This window comes from Acanthaster planci, linkage group LG02, assembly GCF_054643075.1.
Source record: "Acanthaster planci isolate LZ-2023a linkage group LG02, COTS_SCS, whole genome shotgun sequence".
Lineage (NCBI taxonomy): Eukaryota > Metazoa > Echinodermata > Asteroidea > Valvatida > Acanthasteridae > Acanthaster > Acanthaster planci.
Genome location: NC_141778.1, coordinates 25563044 through 25582154, shown reverse-complemented (window position 1 = coordinate 25582154; position 19111 = coordinate 25563044). Strand labels below are relative to the sequence as shown.

The 19111-nt window shown below is 42.4% G+C and overlaps 1 protein-coding gene across 14 annotated transcripts in view; it reads left to right on the top strand.

The window, feature by feature from the left end:
• The window catches only part of LOC110975860 (uncharacterized), a 59083-nt gene that overhangs the window by 27433 nt on the left and 12539 nt on the right, over positions 1-19111 (top strand). For 11 of the 14 annotated variants that reach the window (XM_022228698.2, XM_022228696.2, XM_022228699.2 and 8 more), the window contains one exon: positions 14040-14129. The exons of 2 other annotated variants lie outside the window; for them this stretch is intronic. In XM_022228698.2, the coding sequence (XP_022084390.1) occupies positions 14040-14129 (90 nt within the window). Of the gene's footprint in view, positions 1-10459; positions 10658-14039; positions 14130-19111 lie in introns of those variants that run through there. One more of the 14 variants, XM_087132473.1, reaches the window with a different exon arrangement.

The following is a 19111-nucleotide window of genomic DNA, read 5'->3' as shown; positions in this document are numbered from 1 at the left end:
TCGGTTTGTGTGTTTTTTGTTTGTTTTTGTTTTTCGTTTCCTTGGGACTTCTTGCCCTGGTCCAATTCAACTTACTGTATTGGTGGTTGCACATGTCAGTGTGCTGCAGTCGTTAACTAGAAGCTCCCACAGGCAGATGGGTTTATTTCCAGCTGCAGCTGTAACTTTCAAACACTGCACTTTAAACCACACACTCTGTGGCTCCACCGAGTTTGGATCCAGCAGTGTAATCGCCACACAAAAGTCCGTCTGATTTGAAAATGACCGCCGTGTGGGGAAACCACACACGGGTATGATTTGTTCACTATATTGCTGAATCTGTGGCCAAAGCAGAGGCTGAGGCCTACTGCATACATGTACTTCTCTCCCCACTCACTCCTGCTCTGAAACCCATGTGCTTGAAGCAAGCCTTCGGGCTGCTGTACATTTGTCACGGTGTGTTTTCCAGCGAAGGCCATTTGGCACTGCACAACTGTGGGAAAATTGACGATAGGCACAATGTTTGAATTTTTCCCATTCCCTGACCTATTTGTAATTCACAAACCACAAAGTCTGAGTCTGATACCTTTCTGTAGGTGTGTGATACAGAGGGACTGAGACATGTTATTATTCCTACTGCTGGGGAAGCTTTCAGGTGTGCCATGGCTTAGGATGCATTTGCATGCCTCGTAGAAGGATAATATACACTCATGGAACAACCCAGTTATAGCTGAATGATTGCTGGAGTTATTATTCAAGATATCTGCCTCACTGTTTTGGCCAAAAACGGAGCTCCTCCAGATGTATTTGTAGCTGTTGGTGGGAGCCCCAAGGAGTGGGGCGCTGTTGCTTCCTGACCTTTCAAAAGGATGCAGTTTTTTTCGGTGCCTTCTCTGTTCTCCCAAGCTGTTTGAAACAGTCACAAAATCATGATCAGTTGCGTTGCTTGTACTGTGCTATCTCGCTGCCCTTCGCCCCACTTGCAAAAATGTTTGCCAATGCTGAATGCAATCAGAGTTACATGTGCAGTAGATTCAGGTACAGGAAAGTGCCAGTCTTAGACACGGCCAAATTCAAAGGCAAGATGTGCATGTGTACGTCAGAATGTATCCTGCCTGCAGCTGGCAGTAACACGTCTGTGGGAAGCATACAGCCGCTAGCTGCTGGCCTCCTTAGACATGCCTAGAGGCAAGTTTAAACTAACACCTGTGCATCCTGGTCAAGCCCTATGCAAAGCAATTAGAGGCTGGGCTCCATCTTTCTCCAGTCCTGCAAAGTCCTCCAAAAACCCCTGGTCGGATTTTGGACGGTTGTACATGTGGTTGAATTTTTTCGCATATTCTGTTAGCTTATTTTAAATTCTTTGCCTTTCATTACTACTACCGAGCTCTTTAATACGGACATGAAATAGGAGTAGGCTCATCAGAATCCCCAAGCCTGTGTTACTTCACACTCCTACTCTACCTCCCTCATGGGCAAAGTGACGCAGATTGGAGCAGGAACAGAAGTGTTTTTGTGGTTCCTCTAGGGAAACCTCCCTTTTTTTCTCTCTCCTTTCTTTGAGCTCGAGTTGCAGATTTAAAAAAAAAAGAAGAAAAGGTTCAGGAAAGGGTAGCCTGTGTGGAAGTAACACCTCAGTTCACAGTGCGGTCTTTTAAGGCAGTTTTTAAAAGATATTTCTTCTGTGTTCCTGACGTGAGTTAATTTTGTGTGTGTCTGCTCAGTTTCAAAATCATGTCACAAGTGTATTGGCATTATGCGTAACGCGTAATTGTATGTTACGGATATTATGGATGATATGCATTTTTGTAGCAAGTCTCTGCTGGAAAGCAGAGCATGCTAAAAAAAAAACATGATCACTCAAGATGGTGAAGGCTTGCGAAAATTGTGAGAAAGGCAAAGGTCTGCCTTTGGCGGCTTGGAATCACAGTAGTTTTTGAAGAGCTCTTCCTGATGTTAATAGTGGAGCACAATTTGCTGATGCTGGCGTTAAGCAAAGCTGATCTCTGAAGGTGTCGAGTCATGCTCTTGAAACATGTCCATAGCTGTGACACTTTAAATATAGTCCCATCCTAATCCATGAAGCCCCGACTTCTGAGTCAGGGTCTGGGGGCTATAAATACGAACACCTCTTTGGGATCCAAAAGTCCGACTTCAAAATCCTCCAAAAAAACAAGAGAAAGGTCACTGGGATGCTGTGTAATTGATCAAGTTTGCCATTGTTGTGTGGGGCACCATTTGAAGAAAGAAGCAGAGTCATAGTTTACTGAAGAAATTGGCAGCTTTTGTTGCTTACCTTATGCTTGATCTTCTGAGTCTGATTCAGGATGATAGGCAAAGATAAACAGAAGAATGTTCAACGGGGGCATTATTTTTACCTCCAAGTTCAAATACAAGTCCATGAGGTCGCATTATTCGACAAATCCTCTCACTTTGAGAATGTTCGTTTTGCACTGGTGGGGATAAGGTAATCCGAGTCGAAACATGTGTTTCCCTGATGGCGTTTCTGAAAACTTTCTATTTTGTTTGATGTACATGGCACTGGAGGGCCGTTGCTGGACACGGTCTCTGGCTAGATATGGAAGTGTGGAAACGTTTGCTTGTCTCACATCCTGAGAGAAAACATTGCCCGTGGATGTCCGTGGTCAGAAAGTTCACCATATGAGGTTTGCGACGATTGCTTAAGTGAATGAATGCTTTGCGTGTAGCCACTGCATGCCCTCATTTCACTCGCTACCTTGAAAGTTACAGCTTCGGTCATGCACTCACGGACATGATGGGGGAACCAGCAGATATCACCCTCTACAGGGTGCGCATCAAACGGATGCAGGGTTTATAAATTAACCCATCTTTGAACACTCCCTGCCAGTTGGTGTTAGCGTTTATTACTTAGACATGTTAACAAGCATTGCAGTGACCAGACAGTTTTTTTGCGCGCAAGTTCACACAGTCAATTTAAGGCGAGTTCCTAATCTAAGGTAGCTTTCACCCCGCCGTGTCAAATGTTGTAAAAGTGAAGATTGTTGGAATACAATAAGAGTGACAAGAACTGCTGGTGGAAATCTTGCTGGACTTAGCTTAGCTTGCTTTGTTTTTCCTTTTTTAAGACAAAATCAATTAAAGGGTCTCTAAACTTCAGACATCAGGAAATCGTTAAGACTAGTACAACAGTGTCGGATCTTTGTGAACCATGTTCAGATGTTCAGACATCAAGTAGACAATTTTCTTGTCAGTTTTGACTTTGAAGTTTCCTCATCAGTCAAAAGGTCTAGCAGATGGAAATTAATGACTCAGCTCATAATCCTGTCTTTACTGCTGGTAAGTGAGTAGTTTTGTGGAGTTACACGTGTTGGGTCGTCATATTGAGGATTAAAAACCTTAGCAAAGTCTACTTTGCAAATTAAAGTGCTCATTTAAACGAGCAGAGAACCGGTTCAGTCACAAGTGATTAACTGAATGATACTGAATGGCATTGTGGATGGTACCCTTATTGGTACAAGCTTTTGGCCCCTGTATCCACGGTGCATTTTTGACGATTAAAAAAATTGTGTCCTTGAGCAGGACACTTTATTGTTGGAAAAAATGTTTTGGGTGCCTCAACAGCCAAATGAATTGCAATACATGTATGTGGACCTCATAGGATTATTGTTTGGATTGGAATGGATTGTTTTGGATCAGATGGGATCAGATTAGATTGGACTGGATGGGATTGGATCAGATCAGATCACATGGTAGTGGACCAGATTGGATCATTGTTTATGAAATGCTCTTGATTAAATTTGACATTTTAAATTGACCAAGTATCAATGCTCAAGACTGGTCTCCTTTGGGTAATCTGTAATAATGCTGGCTTGAGGGTAGTTGTCTCATTTTTAGAAACAAACCCTGCATTTGCTCCCTCAGCCCTATTTTAGACAGGAGTCTTTCCATAAACTAGCATTATTTGCAACTTGCATGCATAAAGCACCTGCCTTCCGAGTCAACCCGTCATGGGCATTTTTCAGAATAGATTCTCTGTGACGGAGACCTGGGTGCATTCTAAGGCCACATCCAAGTCTTTTGTCTTTTACTAGAGCTTGGTCTTTGCCAGATGTAAACATGTGGCCCCATGCTGACAACTGTAGTTGTAGAAGCCCATTTTTGACATGGGGCCTTATTCCAGCCTGTCTGTTGTGGAGACTCTATGGAACATGTACCGTACATGTGCCAGACGCCCAAAGTGACAAAATTGATGCTGAAAGGGGTACCGGTTCTAGTCCCCCAGGTGGAAGGCCCGTGTGGCCCAGATGAATCTCCTCCTATCAGAACATTTGGCTGATCCACTTAGATTAGGACTGTTGAATGATGGCATAATCTGCATGTGTCATTGATAGTGCCATGCAGGATGTTACGCAGTCCAGATTGATTTCATATCTGGCCGTTGGAAGGCTTGCACACAAGTGTCTTGTCTCAGTCCCCTCTTGGACATTGATGACCTTGTGAGGATCAACATTTGAGGTGACCAGGCCACTGATTCAGGCTGTGCAGAATGCCTGCTGTTCCACCAAAAGTTTCTTCCTGATAGAAAAATGAAAAAACCGAATCGATAGTGTTTGGTCTCCAGTACAAAACCTTGTATTTTTATCTTTAAAATATCACTGCTAATTTCAAATGGTTTTCTTCTGTTAAGTGTTTGGCAAAAGACTTAAATTTATTGGGGACTTTCTCTGTTTTTTGACAGCAAATAGACTCTACCTTGGATATACATACCTTTGGCTGATGCTTGTTGGATAGTTTTCTTATTCTTATGCTCTTTTTTGCTGTCATAAATCCTTGTCTTCCTCAGTACTCCTGAGTACCCTTTTTGTAGCTTGGGGTCATTTTGTTAGGGCTTAGTCAAGTAGAGCAGTGGGTAACCTGATACACCGAAAGGAAAACAATGTGCCAAGGGGCAGGCCTAGAGGAAGATAGGTCAGCGCTCAGGGTAGCAGGCCTACACTAACACACCTGATGCCAATTACCGAGACATGGGCTAATGAGAGCCGAGGAGAGAATGACACCTGGATGGGACATGCTTTTGTGGCTTCTCCAGACATGGCAACAGTTCTTTTAGTATTCAGCCAGGTATCTTTGATTGGCTTGGATTGGCTAGGTTGTCAGCATATTACTCGCAGTAGCAGAGTCTTTGCTGAGTCCGTTGCATGCATGTACATGTACCATTGGCTAGATTGCTACATTATCATCAGGCAAGTGGCTGTAATAAGGCCCATCCTTGACTTTCTGTTTCTGATTTCATCTTACCCCACCATTTTTGCTCTCTGTCTCTCACTTTCTTCAAAGGTTGCACTTTTTCCCTTCCAAATGTTTAGGAGAAACAGGCATTTCCTTCAAATCATCAGTCAATGTCAGAGTGACAGCACAGCGACGTTTTGTGGTTGAGGGTTTTTATTCGTATCTTTCCACACTTGGACCAAAGTATTTATAAAAATCAAACCTGTGTTTCATTTGATGCAAATGCTCAGCCAACTTTGGCACTTCTAAAATTAGCCTTCTTTCTGTGTTACGCATGCCCAAAACTGGAAGTGCTAAATACTGAGATAGCAAAGGGGGGGGGAGGTGGTCATGGGTCAGTCATTCCAGTGGAATAATTACAGAGGGCCAATTAGAAAACGTGAAAAAGTCTAACTTAAAAATGCGGGATTTTCATTTTCACTCTTAAAAAAACTATATTGAAGTTTTCTTCACCGGCATAGAATTTTTTCTATATTTGGGAATGCTGTGATTGGGCATGACATGCTTTGTGGGCAAGACGAAAGCCATCTTGACATCTCACCTTTTCTTTATCCTTATTGCTAAGTAAGAAACTTTGATTGGAGTGCTAATGGCATGCTAAACACCCCAATCTCCCTACCCCCCCCCCCCTTGGCCCCTCCAATTAAATAAAGGGCAGAGGATATTGTGAATCATCTGGTGGAGGAGTTGCGTGCCATAGGTACCAAGCGGGCCCAATAACAGGTAACGCCTGCCACCCACCATTTCTGGTCGACCCCTGTGATGCACATAGTTTGCCCTGCAGCCACCTGGTCCAATTTGCTGGGACCCTTCACTGGTTTCTGTTTTTAGGGGTGTCTTCCTCCCTGGGAGGAAGGGGCACCAAATTGGGGATCTCAGCAGTCGTCACAGACAATTCTTGTCACAGGCTTCATGAGCAGATGGGGTAAGGGGAAAGGGGGGGGAAGGCCCATGTGGTTTTACACCCATCAGTGGCATTGAAGTTCCTGGTGTTTACCATAGTGCTATCCAGCCTACCGCACCCTCCCTCAAAAGGGAAATTAAACTCAGCGTGTATTCATCAATGACTTACTTGATACCCTGTTAGCTGAAATATCAGGAAATTAACGATAATTTCCAAGGGCTCGTAAGTCCTTGATGTCTTCTAAGGAGGCCATTTTTTTTTGTGTATGAGTCCCGACTGGTCTTGTTACTGCTCAGAAACTGTAACATTAGTGGAGATTTGTAACTTGCACTCAAAACAATAAAACCTGTGCTTTGTGTTTTCTTGATTTCGGAGATAATTTTCCTTTTCTGTTGGTTTGGTGGAAGGTGCAGTATATTCAATACATCCTGTGTGAAACTGCAAACAGCTGAGCCCCCTAATCACAGATTAAAGGAAGGCTGACGCTCAGTGTAGTTGCACATGTTCCCAAGCTTCATAAATCACTGGAATTGAGACCGGATAGCTCCTAGTACACTCTGGAAGAGAGATAAGGCAGCGTATTTGAAGGCAGATAATCCCGGTTTGCTAACAAGGCTACTTATTGGCAGTGACAAGTACAGTAGTCGTTGGAGCAGGAGGGAGGGGGGTAGGGAGAGAGTTTTGTTCAAGGCCGAGGGGTGGCGGGCGTTCTGCTGGCTGCCCTCTCCCTTACCTTGCTGAGGTGTGTACCATATGAGCAGTTGCCCCAAAATGGGGGCCTGTGCCCGATCTCCCCTGGTTGTTGTGTTTAAACAGGTGTACAGGAAGCGGCATTCTGTTCGCCTCCCTTGTAGGCTTTAAAGCATGTCCTGGACAGCTACGCGTGTGGAATTAGGTAACACTGTGCACATAGGTGATAGAGGCAGAGTGGATGGAAGGAAAGGCTTATCTGCCGTGCGTCTGGCTCCTGTTTCACAGTAACAAAGTCATAATTTCCAATCACTTGAAGATATGAGCTATATGTAAGTTACATTAAGCGCTCCTCATGGTGCAGCACTGAATCAGGAAGCTTAATTTTCAGTTTGTGCACCTCATTTGCTAAGCTCTGTAGATTGCATGCTGTCAGGGTTGGTGAGGAAAACAAAAAGCAAGCTTGCTTGGGTCAGATTTACGAGGGTAATCAAGAGGCTGTGGGTTCGAACCCAACCTGAGCCATAGATTTTTCTCTCAAGGTCTTCCCCCGCACTTGGGTATTTGTACATTTGTTAAATTACATGTAAATCGGTGGAGGACAAAAAGCAGGTATTAGGAAGTCTAGTATCAGCGGCGATATCTGTCTCTGATAACAGATTTAGCATAATTCCTGTATGAACTGGTGCCACATATCTGGACTGTTAAAGTGTCGCTGCAATAAATTTTTCTCAGTTGTTTCTGCAATTTTGTACTTTTCTTCAATGTATGAAAACTGTTTTCCATCCCTGTTTGGTTACATGCGTGGGAAAAGTGCATTTTTTAAAAACTTTAAAACTTATCCATGCTTTCCTGGCCGACTGAGGGTGCTGTTGGTGCTATGTCATCCAGGGAAGACATAGTTTGGTGTATAGGTTTTTCTGTTCAAATTGTGAACCCAGAATTTACTTACTGAAAACATTTCTGAGAAAGGCATTGATGCCTGCCTACATGTATTTCTATCCATTTTGTGTTCAAACCAATGTAACATTGAGGCTTTCTTCCTGGGATGATATCACAGTGTTGCTCATGAATGTGAAAAGATTCGTCAGCATAACAACCAAAGAGGCGTTTAAATAGCCCTGGAACTACTGAAACAAAAGATGAAAATAAATTTAGATGAGACGCAGAGGTGCCTTTTGATCGCAGGTGGCGTTGTCTTTATGCATTGCCTTCACGTCCTGTCGGTTTTCATTACTGAATTACCTCTTGACGCCTCAGTTACACTACCGGTACATGTGCATTTTTGTAAGTAATCAGCACAAAATAGAAAAATCAATGTGGCAACAGCATCAATTCTCAGGGTTGGCTGATTTAAATCACCTTGATTTAAGTCACTGATTTAAATCATGATTTAAATCAAACGATTAAAAAAAATTACTTTGCTTAAAACAACATTTTTACTTTTTTTATGTAAAAAGGCAAATATCTTTCAATTTTTAAATTCTTTTCAACTGATTGGTTTCTTTTTTTACATGTTTTGCACATTTTTAACAACAAATCCCCCCCTTTGAGCCTTTCAGTTCTGCGTATTGATAAAAAGTATGAATGCACGTGCTTTACACACAGTCTGGGTTGGCAGGATTTTTTGTTCAATTCAATCCACTTGTTTCAGTTTTAATCAGCTTTTTCGATTGAGTGAATGAATTTTATGTGAAGGGTTTATAGCCATGATTTAATTTCACTTCGTTTAAATTGACCGCTTCAGACTTTGACATTGTGAAATATCAGTGTATATGTACAACCTTTTGTCTCTACAAGTACACGTTTTTTATTGAGATTAGAAATGTTTGGTCATTATGCAATGAAACTAAAACTAATGACAACATGTTCTTAATAATGTTCAACATGTTCTATTAATTACAAAGGAGCTGGATTACAAACAAAACGAGACTACTTTTTGTGCATATTAAAGCAAGGTAAAATACCAGTATTTTGTACCTACATTTCTAAATTCAAATCCAAATTTGTTCAGTTTTGTAGCAAAAGAAATAAATGATTTAAAATTAATACACATGCAGCTAATTTGCTTGCTTTGGAAAAGATAATTGAGCCAACTTGTCTCCAATTTTCACTTTAAAAAAAGTAAAAAAGTTGATTTTTTTTATATAGAAATATAAAAACCCCCAACCCTGTCAGTTCATGGGGAGGCACATGTCTTTTTGATATCCATTTTGAAAGCATTACTTTTTCCAAACAGTACACCAGGTGTGCGTACCCAGGATTCCCAAACATTTGATTTTGTTGCATCTAACCACCAGTATATGAAACCCACCAAAACTGTCTTTGGGCAGCCATGAGAGGGTTGGATTCTGAGAAGTACCAGAAATTGCACCTATTGCATTCTTGAAATAGTACAAAACATTAACTTCGATAAACTCCCCTCCCAACAATTGAAAAAAGAAAACAAAAGATTAAAACTTTTATTGCCCTAGCTGTAGCCTTTCCTTTACTTTTTCTGCTTTTAAAATTCACAGTTGTCAGTATGTTTGCATCTCAGAGACTAAACATACATGTACATCTATGTGGTTTAAATGAATTTGATCCAAGGAGAGTGGATTTGAAGAATAGTTTGCCCCAAAAGGAATACCGCAAGGCTGAAATCAGTGTCAGAAATTTGTGGGTGTCGGTAAGTGTAGCTGGTTGCAGTTGGAAACAACATTAATTATCCTGAATGATGAAATAAATGGAAATGAAACCTTAGAATTTCACTGATGTTAGCACAGTGCCAATTCTGAGGATGACGCATACCAACCTAGCGCAGGTTTCTTTGATGGATTCTTTCAAGGATACCATGGGTAAGGTACATATGTTACCAGTGTTTAGCTTAGAACTCCCCATAACTGCTGAGGAGGATGGATCCCTCCGCAAGCTTTTAGTCCCTCAAAATACATTTTAATTAATTGTTGAGGCTTTGTCAAAACCTATGTGTGTCAACAGTGCACACCAACAGCCCAGCAAAAAGTTGCCCCATCAGTAGTGTGCGAGTCAGTGATTCATTCCAAAGGTTCCTGGAAATCGTTTGAACAAAGTGGCACTTTTCTAGCTGTGAAGTTGTCATCCGAATGGATTGAACCCAACACGCTTAAAGTTTAGTGCTGCCACAACCAATATTGTAACCCAGGATCAACTTGGCGAGTACGTGGACATGGCTTGCAGATGGGCACGGTACCTTAAAAGGTAAAGTTGTTCAAGGCTTTCCTGATTGGCCAAGCTGCCACAAGGTACACAGTTGAGTAATAGCCCCCAGTCCCCTCTCCCAACTGTCTGATTAACCTCAAAAGCATGCGCCACACCAGCCAACAAGGATGACAAAATCACGCGGAATCCACTGAAACACCAAGTACCATAGGCCGAGCTGGTCGTCGCAGGGACACCCAGACCCAGAGCTCCAGCTCCCCAAGTAGCGACAGAGAAGCCTGGTCCAAACAGTCACGTTCAGCGGATGAATAACCCGAGAAGAGGAAAAAATATAATAGTAGCTACTGTCAACGCTTCTTCCCACTCGCTCTCTGTCTATTTATAAAAAGAGAAGAAACTGTGACTCGGCCTGCCTGCAATGGTCCCTGCTGCATGTGGCATTAGTCAGCTATGTGGCATGCCGGTTGGTCATGGTACCCGGGATCGTGGGGCACGTTTCCTGGCTCGGGACGCGCTGGCTTGGGCTCCGCCACTGATGTCGGTTGTTGTCTGAGTTTGCATTACCAGAGGCTGTGCAAGATCACCTGTTCCAAGTTGGCGGCTGAGCAGTGCAGTGCCGAGCAGACCTCACTGGTGAGTATGTATCGTAGGGTTACTTGGGAAACGAAATGCGTTCAAATCGTGGTTGATCAGAGCTTAGGTAATGGTGGTAGTCTTTGATATGCTGTATTCAGCTGTTACCTGTGCACCAGTTGGCATGCTGTACTATGCTATTTGGAGCGGTTAATGTGTTGGCTCTACATGTTTGTGTAGGGAGTCAGACTTCACGGACTGTTGTTGAAGGTAAGTCGGACTGCCTGAGGTCCATTCTGAGCTGAGATGGTAGTCTGGGCTGATTGTCAGGTTCCTGCCATTACTGTCAATCACATGCTTTGAGCCAGACAGTGTACATGTAAGTTCATTCTGTTATGTGTTTGTTATCCCTTCTCTGTGAAATGGCGGAGTTTGCAGCGGGCTTCTCCACCCAAAACTTGGACATGACAGGCAAACTGGACAATGTATCGGAAGTCCTGCTTTTAATAACTCACCCCAAATCTGCCAGAATCCAGTATGCTCCAGTACTACGGTATGAGGACTTCAAGACTGCACAGCCTATTACATTGCTTTTCAGAGGACATGTCCTTGGTTTCTGCCATCCACAAAGGGAGTTTTATAGCAAAAATGCCTTGGTCGTTATGTCTTTAAGTACAGGTGCAGTGTATATGTACATAAAATGGTAGCTTTCATTAAAACACACAGTTTGTGTGTAATGTGCATGAAACTTGAACAGACTGCTAGCAATATTACCTTGTTCGTTCACTGTAGGCTAGGCCAATGTGTATGCAGTTACATTGCTAAAATGCCCTGAGGACCTTTGTATATTGCTCAGTTTTATGTTTCTTGTCAAAACATATCCAAAGACTTATTTTAGGTGCTCTGAACAAAAATGTGTGGAATGTTGAAATCGTTGTGTTCAGAATTCTGACAAGCAAAAACCCACAATGCATACTTGTAGGTAAAAACCCTTCTATGGTTACTAGCTAGTTGTATTGATGGGGCACTGTAATCTTTATAACGCCTGTCCACACACAACCACAGTCAGTCAACCACATCCCAAGCTACAGTGTACATGTCTGAGCATCCTGATTTGGCCTTGGTTGAAAGTTGGGCATTCTGAAAGTTCCATCAAGTACTTTTAAATGGCAGCATTACAGATCTTGTCAGTATGCTAAAGATTTCCTCAATATGAAAACGCACGTACCTGCAGTTCTTTTGCCTAAATTGGAAATTTGGAAATGACCTTGAAATACTTTCATTATATCCTGTGAAGCATGCAGTGAGCCTTTGTGAGCCTTTTACATGTGTACATAAACTTTGGCTTTTTTTACTGGATGAATCATTTTTGGAAAAAATTAAGCACTTGTGCCTCTTCCGGCAACAAAATAATGAAACATTCTGTCTACTGTCAAATTGGAGAGTTCTGAAGAGTCCAAAATAAGCTTCGGAGAGATAGAGCATGTAAGATAAGAGCATGGTACGACAGGAGGGAAGGTTATGAGGTTGCCCCCAATGACTTCCCCCTCCCAAAGAGGATAAATGAAAATTGGTGGGGGGGGGGAAGGAACAGAAGACACAGTCACATGACCCAAGTCTGTCTCAGTTTTTGTGTGTGTGTGTTTGTGAGACTCTGGGTGCGTATCGTAAATCCGACGCCTCATAGGCTCGTAACGAGCGTCAAATCAAACGTCGAGGCGTCAGATTTTTTGAGGCGTTGGATCTATTCCATGGGCCAAAAAAAACGTTAGAGCTTTTAAATATGTTTGTCGGACTTATGGACTTTTTAAACGCTTTTTTCGGACTTATGAGGTGTTGGAATTATGAGGCGACGGACTTACGAGCTGACCCCGTGACTCTAACTTAACTGAAGCCACAGTGGCAAAAGCATGAGAGTCTGAGATTCAGACTTGGCTATCACAACGTTGACCTCACACTGAAGATTTGTGGCGCGTGAGTCACATGCATGTAGTCTTTGGTATGATCAGCACCTGTTGTTTTTTAACATTAAAATCCGGAATCGGATGTTGCCTTTCCAATCATTACGGCAAGGACTTTCGATCAGTAGGAGTTCACAACAAATACTCAAAACACAAAAAGGTACTCACTGCTATACTTGGGTGTTGTGATTGACAGTTGTCTTGTGATGATCTTGCTGTTTTGTTGATTAATGCAAAGGATTTGGGATGGATGCTTGGAGCTGTTCTGTGCACTCGATAGTACATCTAGGTGTAAAGTTTAGTCTAATGACTATAACAAGTGATATATGTTTTGGACAAGAACTCCAACTGAGTTGTCTGAAAGCACACAGGCTGTGCAGGGACTCAGACACCAAATCAAACCATGTTACCCAAATTTAAGTGTGATAAAAGAGATGTGAAGGCATCATATTTGAGATTTCCCATGGCAATGATTTTCGAGGTTCCCCCCCATGAAATGATCCTTTCCATAATGCCGTGTTGCTGAGCACATGTATACAGTGTAAGAAAGCGATGACGCAATGTCCTCCTGTTTTGGTACACTGTGTGGCATTTCACGATAAGAACGACACCTCACCGACACGGGTCATTTCGCACATTTACACATCCCGAACGTGTTGATGTTATCAAGCCCCTTTTCACACTCTCGGTTACGTAAATTAGGAAGTGGTTCGTAAACAGCTTTGGGAGCAGCTGTCAAGGGGCAATTATTGTGCCACTGGACAAAACTATCTGGAGAATTGGCTGAACTTTTAAACGGGTACTCCTGTTAATGCCCCCCCCCAGATCTGCGGACACAATTGGTGACATACTGTGGTTTTTCATATTGGGATAAGCTCAGGGCATGTAAAGGTCAGTAATCGGAAGCTAATTACAGCAGACTTGGGGTCCTAATGTCAGAATCCTTTTTTCCAAAGAAAGTGGTCTGGTAAAGTGGGTCATTGTCTCTCTTTTGTAACCATTGCTTTTTAACTGACCCAGGTTTGAGCTCGCGACATGTTTGGAACATTGAGTTGCTGAGGAGCTTGCAATGTCTGATCTCCTGTCTTGAAACCCAGCAAACTGTGACAAAAAATTTGACGACTTGATTTCTATTTGTTTGAGAGAGAGAAGTTGCATAATTATTCACTGTGTAAATTCCCTGGACACGATGAAGCAACATTTCATGAACTCTGGCCACAGTGCTGTGTTCATGAAATTGTAGAGTGTCAGTCATTTTCTATAACATGCCCACAGAAGACAACACCGACGCAAAACCAATTTGTGATTCTTGTTGAAGTTTTTCTGGGTATGTTTTAGGAAGCTTCAGAAACCAGTATGGATCACAGAGCATATTAATCTGTAAATCAAATTCTGTCGCTTTGCGAGGAACCAGTGAAAAATCTTTGAGACCTTGAAACATCACGGTGGGTTTTCTTTTCGTAATTTGTGTATCATTGCAGCCGTACAAAGATGATGTAAACAACTCGTTAGCGTCAGGCAGACACGATGGAGTCATAGTGTACAGAGGAATCTCGAGAGAAAAACACAAGGTAAATTGTCACTTTGCTGAACCATTGCACTACCAGCAGCAGGCATCCAGGCTTTTTGATGTGGTCCATGCTACCTACATACATGTATGCACATGTACATGTACATGTACAATTGAAGGTTGTGTGAGTGGAGTTCGCAACCTATTTGTGAGTTCCATGACCCATGTTGCACTTCATAGTCCTCATGCAGGGGTTGAACTTAGACTCCAAAAGTGCTCAGACTTTGTCAACTTATTAACTTGCACTCTATGGAAAGTCACAGTGTAACAGCATTCACTGTCAACTTGTAATTGACTATGGTTGATGTGTAACTGGCCAGATGCATGTCATCAGTGAAACTCTTGGCCTTAACATTCTGCATGATTATTCAGGAAAGTTGATCAGGCACCCCTGTATCAATTTGGACACATGACTTGTCTAGAATTCGCCTTTATTGTTGACATGTTTCTTAATACTAGAAGGTGTCCTCAGCCTGCTAGCCTTCCTGGGTGTTTTGAAAAATAAAGTGTGCCTTCTCCCACCTTAGGCTAGCCATAATCTGTTATCATTTAAACCTAAACCCTTGCACTGTCAGTTATTGCAAGTTCACAACCGCCAGTGACCTTTCTCTTTCTGACATTTATGTTTCCGGTTTTGTTTTTTTTCAAAGTAAAGTTTTCAATCCCACAGGAAGGAAGCATCAGTTTGTTGTCTTTAAAAACATTTTTTTTTATCACGCCACATATTGAAACAGTTGAGAACTTCTTCATTTACCCCTGGGTTTTGACAGAAGCACATAATCCCTCATGGAAGGTTCCCCCTCGGGCACTATAACCAGATCCTTTCTCACAGAAGCGACTTCCTTTGTGCACTTGCCAAAACGTTTCCATCATGGACTTGAACAGTTGACTGGCATCCACATACCGGTACCCTTACCAGGACCAGTAGATCTCTCCTTTGTTTACAAACATTGACCATTATTTTGTATGGGTGGCCAAAGTTTGTAAAAGGTTCTCCTTTAGTACACAGCAGTTTTGCCTCAAAATCCACTTTTTTCTAATGACTTTAGAAATAAAAGGTATTCTTCATTAGGTACTTAGTAGAAATGCTTCTCATTTCAGGGGTGTAATATTTGAGCCACATTTTGATTACTTTTAAAATTATTTTGGGTTTTGTACTCATGGCCAGCCATAGTTTTGCCAGCCGTGGTTTGCAGGATCTGTACTTGTGGTTTAGCAAAGGCCTTGTTTGTCTCACACAGATCTACATAAATCATGATCGGTTATCTGTCTTTGGTTTACAGACACCAAAACTCACTTGATGGATGGTGTGAACTAGTGTAAGGATCACTGATCTTGATCCAGAACCGTGTGAAACAAACAGGCCCAACAAAAAGGTCTTTAGACCTTAATTCACAGGGAAGCCATTTTTGATAGTGTTCCCAGAATCATATGCATTTTAATCTATTGTTTGAATGGGGTGGTGCCAGACTGTTTTAGGTTCTAGGCCTCACTCTCATGTTTTTTAAATGTGGCTTAAAACATTTAGATATAATTTATCACAAATACTGTGCACCAAGTGTGCACCAGCATAAATGACATCAAAGTGTATTGCAACTCTAGTTCCTTACTTAATCGTGCTGTGGTTCTCAAAATAAAAGGTCAGCCTCCCTCTCAACTTAACATGGCTGACTTGTGAAAGGGCCAATTCTGAAAATGTTGTCCAGTGCAGCAGACAAAGTAACCTTGTACAGAAAAACTGAGTTTGCTCATTAAGGGGTACGAAACAGACAAAACATCATAAACTCTTCAGAACATTCCCCTGAAGACAAACAGAAATATCATTGCATGAAAAATGTTGATGTGAACCACTCTCTGGCCAGAGTGACCTCCATCTACAAATTAATTTCCAGTGATGCAGTTCGTGGACCCAACTTTCAAAAGAGTAAATTACCTTTGCTTTCGTATTAATTGTGCAATATCCCAACGTAAAACTTGTGGGATGTTGACGAATTGAGAGGGTTAAAAACTGTTTTTCAAGTGGTATGTGTGTGTTTTTTAATGTCATAGTTATCCTTCAAATGTACATGTAGGTTCCATTTTTGTACCCCCTTGTGGAATGTGGAAAAATTGTGATTATTCATCACTGCTGACAAACTTTAGACAAGCTAAATCCAGTTTGGAGAATTTCCAATGAGCATCTTGCAAATGTTGCAAGCATTGCATGGAGTCAAAGTCAAAAGCTGCTTTTTAAAATCAAGTTAAGGTCAAGCCTAGTCCAGTCTTTCAGTCTGGTTAATGTTAAATTAAGTGCATTTGCTGCAGATTACGATGAGTGATGAGTCAGGAGCAAGGATGGCTCAGATTAAACGTTAATGGTTTAAAGAAATACATGTATAATGATGATGGGGCTTCTGTTTTCCAGTGCATTATCATTGAGCCATCATTGCTCCAACATGCATGTGACATATGCAGCTGTGAGTACAGATTTGACATTAGGCAAAGTCCCACAGGCTGGCAGAGATAGATGAGAGTGGGGAATTGTCACCAACAGCTGATTGCGCAAGATACCGTTTTTCACCTCATCCATCATTTCCTTTTGGGTTGGCTATGTGATTTACACACAAAGAAAGCATCAGAAATACATGACACACACACTTGCTGCGAACTGCACAGCGTGTGATTGGGCTTGAGTTTTCCGTGTATGTTCACATGTTTGAGCACTGGTTTTTTTTTTGAGTACTCCTCTGCTTCAACAACCCAAGCTGGAGCATGTCTTTCTGGATGTGACACGGACGGCCCTCAGGGGCAGCCAGGAAAAAGGATATTGTGTACAGCAGTGGAGTGTTGGGAGTACAAGTCATTCACACCTTAACTTACATTTCCTGCAACCTGGCTGGCATCATGCAGTAGATCTGATAGCAAACACACAGGTGCTGGCAACAGGGCGGGGCCGTTAATGTCACTCTCCTCATTTTAAGGCTGTGTGAAAAGTTGAGGCCGGGTTTAAAGTAAGACTGCTCTGTCCATACCTTCAGAAGCAATAGCAGAAAACCAGTCTATGATAGAAAAGTGCATTTACAGCTGCATATTACAATAATGGATATTAACCCCCTAGGGACCATTGAAATCCTTCAGAACCTTGTTGGGTTCAGCATGGTTAGTGTTAACTCATGGCCATGTTTGTTATGCCCTGTTATATGTGCATGTTGTACATAATGCGTGTTGTTCGTTGTGCACTGTTGAGAAGAGGTGTTTTCTGAAAGAATGGGTAACCTAAGGTAAAGGATTAATGAGTGTTTTGACCGCTGTTCACTTGAGCCAGTGTTTGGAAAACCAGCCACCTGGGGCAAGCCCAATCAGTCGTACCATCCACCTGGCATCTTGTCTCTCCCTCTTTCCCTGCCCTCAACCCCTCCCCTCCCCAAACCCAGCCATCTTAATCTTCCAAATCTCTCTCTTCCTAAATGGCGAACCACCAGCCGCTGCGGCGACGCCACTGCCAAACTCGCAAGGGTCGAGCACGGATTAGCAACTGGTTGGAACAGGAAACCGAGATGATTTTGCCCTTTTCTGTATACATGTGTCTCTCTCTCGTAAGGGAGGAGGGGGACTAATTTGTTTATCTGTGTCTTTCATCTTCCTCATCTCTAGGGAGAATCAGTCTGGTGTTAATTATGGGGAGGGGGTTCCCGATTTCTAGCCTGCTCCCGAGGAAGTCTTGGTTGAATTTGTGGCATCCTAAAACTCTCCCTCTCCCTCTCTCAAACAAAATCTGTTTTTCCTCGGAAAAAGTTCAGGGCCATGGATAACTCTAGCCATCAAGGTCGGGGTCATGCATCTTGATTCAATCAACAGGGTGCACGTGCGGAGCTCCTCATGTGCTGCAGTTCCTGATTTCAGTTGAACATGGTTACATTAAATCCCGATGGAGAACTTCTCATGCAATTTTCCTCTGAACCTGTACCCATACATGTACATGTAGCTTTTCTTTCTTTGGTTCCTTTCAGTTGATCATTTACTTACACACGTAAGTGCTCAGAGAGCTGTTCCTTGTGCATTACGTTCTTGGGAGAAGGGCATTTCCCTTTCAGTGCTGTCTAACCCAAGAGGTTGTGACGTTGGACTAGTTAACCAACATTATTACTGACTTATTGCAACTCTTCTTTTTATTTGCTTAGGAAGTGCGTTGATTCAGGCACCAGCTGTCACTTTGAGCAAATAGCTCATTTTCTGTGCCAGGATAGAGCTTGCACTTGAGGCAGGCCCACCTGCCATACCACCCTGGTTTGCCACATGGAGAATGTTGAGGCAAGATACGACTACAAGCCTGATTGCCAATTACACAGTCTGCAGAGGCCTTAAAGAGAGCTAGATCACGGCACACCTGTCTGTTAGTGTTTGCACATGTAAAGGCCAGCCATTTGTGACTGGGGCTCGCAAACTAGTCAGATCTTGCCAGAATGAGTATGTTGGTTAATACCCGCATTGAAAACATAACTGACTCACTGTGTAGTGTGATTTGATGAATTTTCTGAAAATTTCCTGAAGAACAAGAACTGAGTTCTGTTAATTTTTTTTAAATGAGGGGGGTTTTGTCGATGAAAGTTGACTTTTTTTCAAGGAGAGGGGTGATTCGACGGGGATTATTGTCCAAGACAACAGTGAATGAGTAAGGAGTGTACATGTAACTTTGCTAAACTTCTTACTCCCTTGGTTTTGGAATGCAGTTCCTGTTGGAAAAGGAAGGATTTTTGAATGAATTATGGTGTTTCTGTGCACCTCTTTAGTGCAGACTATCTCCTTTGAAGGTTTCTCTACTTTTTTGAGGTCATGTTCCATGTGCCTTTGCTCCTTTACCTTGCGATGTGCACGTCCATGTATCCAAACAGGGAAAGAACTTGTACCATTTTAAATTGGGAAAGAACTCGTCAGAATGAGCCCGATCTCTGCTTCTGTCAAATTGAATGAACCTGCTCCCTGCTTCCGTCAAATTGAGTGAAC